At 40.7% G+C, this 4,592-nt stretch overlaps 2 protein-coding genes across 2 annotated transcripts; both read left to right on the top strand.

Annotated features, from left to right (window-relative positions):
* The first annotated feature begins 337 nt into the window (after window positions 1-337).
* Window positions 338-907, top strand: LOC145948180 (uncharacterized). Its single transcript, XM_083057917.1, has one exon. The coding sequence runs from the start codon at window positions 338-340 to the stop codon at window positions 905-907; it is 570 nt and encodes a 189-aa protein (XP_082914043.1).
* On the top strand, window positions 907-3,098 carry LOC145948182 (uncharacterized). The gene is made up of 3 exons (XM_083057918.1): window positions 907-2,139; window positions 2,571-2,801; window positions 2,850-3,098. The coding sequence occupies exons 1-3, from the start codon at window positions 907-909 to the stop codon at window positions 3,096-3,098; spliced, it is 1,713 nt and encodes a 570-aa protein (XP_082914044.1).
* The last annotated feature ends 1,494 nt before the right edge of the window (window positions 3,099-4,592 follow it).

The raw sequence follows: 4,592 nt of genomic DNA, 5'->3' as shown, positions 1-4,592 counted from the left end.
TTGCTTTGGACTCGAAGAAATATATTGGAACTGAGTGATTTATATATTGAGTAATTTATTTATAATTGTTGCAATAGCAATTATCTATCACTAAATCAATGTAAGCAAGATGACGCGTTATAAAGTATTTCACAGTATTTTATATATACACTACGCAAAACAATTAGAGGAGCGCTTTAAAACTTGCAAAATTTGATGATTTTTAAGAACCCATATCTCGGCTTAGAGAGGTCGTAGAACAATTTTGATGGTAGGGCCCACGATTCAAAACAAATTATTTTCGCACTTAATCCGATTCCGCACGTACAGTTACGCCATCACAGCAGATATAGAAAAGATGTATGGTCAGATATTATTAAACACGGATGATCGACGATACCAACGAATTTTGTGGCGGGAGAATGATAAAATCGAAACATTTCAATTGAATACGCTCACTTTTGGCGTTGCTTTCTCCCCTTTTTTGGCAATTCGCACCGTACAGAAACTCGCGGACGACGAACAACACGCGTATCCAAAGGCGGCCGAAATTCTTAAAAACCATTTATATGTAGATGACTTATTATCCGGTGCCGACACCGTCGAAGAGACAAGGGCAATTAAAAACGAAGTAATCGCGTTGTTAAGGCGGAGCGGATTCTCCATTAGACAATGGGCCTCGAACGAAATGCGCGTGATTAACGATTTAGCTGACAACGTATTGCATACAAATTTTGCATTGAATAACGATCGTTCTTTAAAGACATTAGGCACTTTTTGGAGTGCGCGAGATGACAAAATTTGTTATTCCGCACATCCGATTGCGATTGCCGGAACGGTAACCAAACGTAAAATTCTATCCGAAATTGCGAAAATATTCGACCTATTAGGATTAGTAGGGCCGATAGTACTTTACGCTAAAAACTAATGCAGGACATATGGCGATGTGAGGTACACTGGGACGAATCAGTTCCACAGAGTATTTATACGGATTGGAAGGAATTCACACGACAATTAAATTCCTTACGTCAGGTTACATTCGATCGTCATTTATTAACAACGGAATATTATAACGTTCAATTACACGGATTTTGCGATGCTAGTAACATCGGTTATGGGGCATGCTTATATGTACGTTCGATCGGGAAATATAACGAGGTCAGTAATAAATTGTTATGCGCAAAATCGAGAGTAGCACCATTAAAACCCGTTACCATACCGCGACTCGAGTTATGCGGTGCGCTGTTATTAGCGCGACTATACCAAGAAGTAAATGACTCGTTAAAACTCGTAATCAATAAAACGATATTTTGGTCCGATTCCAGTATAGTAATACATTGGCTGAAAACACCACCACATTTATTTAAACCTTACGTCGCGAATAGAGTGACCGAAATTAAGGAACTTGTCGGATCAATTGAATGGCAGCATATCCGAACGGAAGATAACCCAGCGGACGCGATTTCAAGAGGCCAATTGCCTTATGCATTTTTACGTAATAAAACTTGGCGCGCGGGACCTTCGTGGTTGATTAAAACCGAGTGCGAATGGTGCAACGTAACAACACCCATAATCGATATACCCGAGTTAAAGAAAAACATTTGCTTAACAACAACAATCGGCGACCCCAAAATATTTAAAAGATATTCTTCTTTCTCAAAATTATGTCGAATAATTGGGTACTGTCTCCGATTTCGAACCAAGACACAATACGCCGAGACATTACATATAAAGGAGATTAACAACGCGGAGATACGCATATTAAAAATCCTTCAAGCCCAACAATTTCACGATGAAATTAAGGCGCTCGAAAACGCGCGTCCATTACACAAGGGCAAAATCACTAACTTAAACCCCTTCCTAGACGAAAACGATTTGATTCGGGTCGGAGGGCGCCTTCAAATGTCAAATTTAACGTTTTCACAAAAACATCCCATATTATTACCGAGTCGACACCGAATAACGGATCAAATTATACGCGAAACTCACGAAAGACATTACCACACTGGTATTCAGACCACGTTACATATCATCCGGCAGAGATTTTGGTTACTTGATGGCAAAAATCAAGTGCGGAAAATAATACATACGTGTGTCCGCTGCTTACGATTCAGAGCCAACGCGGTCGAATACAAGATGGGAAATCTTCCGACAAGTCGGGTACGCGAAATAGCACCTTTTAACAACATGGGGATAGATTTGTGCGGTCCATTTTATATCAAAAAGAAGAAATATCGAAATCGAACGCGAATAAAAGTGTACATATGTGTATTTGTATGTATGTCCATAAAGGCTGTGCATCTGGAAATCGTTTCTGACCTTTCCTCCGACGGTTTTCTTGCGGCCCTTCGTCGATTTATCGCGAGACGTGGAATACCCGAAAATATATATTCCGATAATGGGACAAATTTTGTAGGCACGAATAATCAACTAAAGGAACTGTATGCCTTACTCAATTCTGACAAACACAAAGAGCTTGTCAATACATATGCGAATACACACCGTATCTCCTGGTATTACATACCCCCATTTGCCCCCCGTTTCGGGGGATTTGGGAGGCAATGGTCAAAATGTTTAAACACCATTTCAAGCGCGTCGTGGGCGACTCCTTGTTCACTTTCGAAGAGTTGAACACATTTACTATTGAGATTAAGGGTATCCTCAATTCTAGACCCATAACCGTTCTTTCGTTCGACCCGAATGACATACTGGTATTAATACCCGCGCATTACCTTATTGGTCGACCACTAACAACCCTTTCGGAGGGCGACCTGTCATCTGTTCCAGTAAACCGATTGTCCTCCTGGCAACATATATCTAAGGTGCGCCAAGATTTTTGGAGATGATGGAGCCTCGGATATTTAAACGAGCTCCAAAGGCGCACCAAATGGGCCGAGAAGGGATCAAAACTTGATGTCGGAACAGTAGTAATCATCAAAGATAAAAATCTACCCTGCACGCAATGGGCATTGGATAGAATCAACAAACTGTATCCAGGCGATGACGGTATATCCCGGACAGCCACCATCAAAACAGCGAACGGAGAAGTCAAGAGGACTACGAAATGTTTATGTCCCCTTCCAAACGAGCGAGAATCGCAATCGAAGCCAAGGCGATAAATCTGCTTCCGTATGAGAGCAACTCTTATGTTAAAAAAAAAAAAAAAAAAAAATGCGTTATATATTTAATTTTATGCGTTACATGCGTTATATATTTAGTCTTATGCGTTACATGCGTTATGTATTCAATTTTATGCGTTACATGCGTTATATATTCAATTTCATGCGTTACATGCGTTATATACGTTAGACGTTTATGCGTCCTATCCAAAAAAGATGGTTGATCGACATCCTCTCAACGGGAGGAGTATGATGCGTACAAATATAATTATAATACATGCGAATATAAAAGGTCGTGCACGACGAGGCTGAGAGCCCATACCAAAAAGAAAACGGTTCTAATATGCGTGTATATAAATACGGATGTGTCTGTCTCTCTCTTCTTCTCCACGCATTTCGGCTGTCGTCGCTCTTGTCTTCAAAAAGGGACCACCACAGCAGCGAGCGATATTCACGGTACGTTTGTTGATCGAGAACCAGTCACGCACAGTCAAAGGGCAGAACGACGAAATAAGACGCATTGAGAAGGCGAAAAATATAGTCTGAGACAGTCGGTCGAGTGGAGAGCATAGAGAGCATAGAGAAGTCATATTTCGTTCAATAAAAACGCGATCGCGCATATTAAATACAGTGCGACTCAGGTACTACAGTACCTCAGGCGTCGTCGCACATTCATTCAAATATAGTGTGATTCAGGTACTACGGTACCTCAGGCGTCGTCGCACATTCTTTCAAATATAGTGTGACTCAGGTACTACAGTACCCCAGGCGTCGTCACACATTCGTTCAACCACTTTAGTGTGACTCAGGTACTATAGTACCCCAGGCGTCGTCACACATTCGTTCAACCACTATAGTGCGACTCAGGTACTACAGTACCTCAGGCGTCGTCGCACATTCATTCACCCACGAATTAACGCGGCCATAAAGTAGGGTGTTAAGCCCCCAGACGTATCCGTCGAATTATAAGAGCGTTCGACGAAGACTTTGTCGGGTTAGGTTAAGGTTCTAACAGCGCGAGTGTTGTGAATGACCATACGACACAAACTTTTGATTCATTTATTGCACGATACCATTCCTCATCATCTTCTATGAGTCCTAATCCTAAACATGCATCGGTAAAAGTTTGATGTATCTCGTTATTAACTGTTCTTAATTCTTGAAAACTCGTAGCTCCTTTAACATGTAGTAAAAGTATACGTAAATGAAACAATTCTATTTGAGATGGATTAACGGAATACATACGACCGATACAATTAAAATATTTTTAATGTTTCTCTCAGCGATTAATAGTTCTGCCGTTAATTGAAATTTTTTTTAAATACACAAAGAGATGGAATATCACTGTATATATATACAGGGTGTCCGGTAATAGTCACGCCAACCGTCGTGTGCAGATTCCTGGGATCATTTGGAGACGATTTTTCCTCAGCGAAAATGTCGAGGGAGGTCATTATTTTTTGCATGTTTTCAATTTTTACCATCATGTATCTT

This window comes from Prenolepis imparis, unplaced genomic scaffold, assembly GCF_030444845.1.
Source record: "Prenolepis imparis isolate NDT839.2.m4 unplaced genomic scaffold, iyPreImpa1.0 SCAF_272, whole genome shotgun sequence".
In the NCBI taxonomy this organism is placed as follows: domain Eukaryota; kingdom Metazoa; phylum Arthropoda; class Insecta; order Hymenoptera; family Formicidae; genus Prenolepis; species Prenolepis imparis.
The sequence above is the reverse complement of the archived record's forward strand: the minus strand, read 5'-3'. Positions and strand labels throughout refer to the sequence as shown.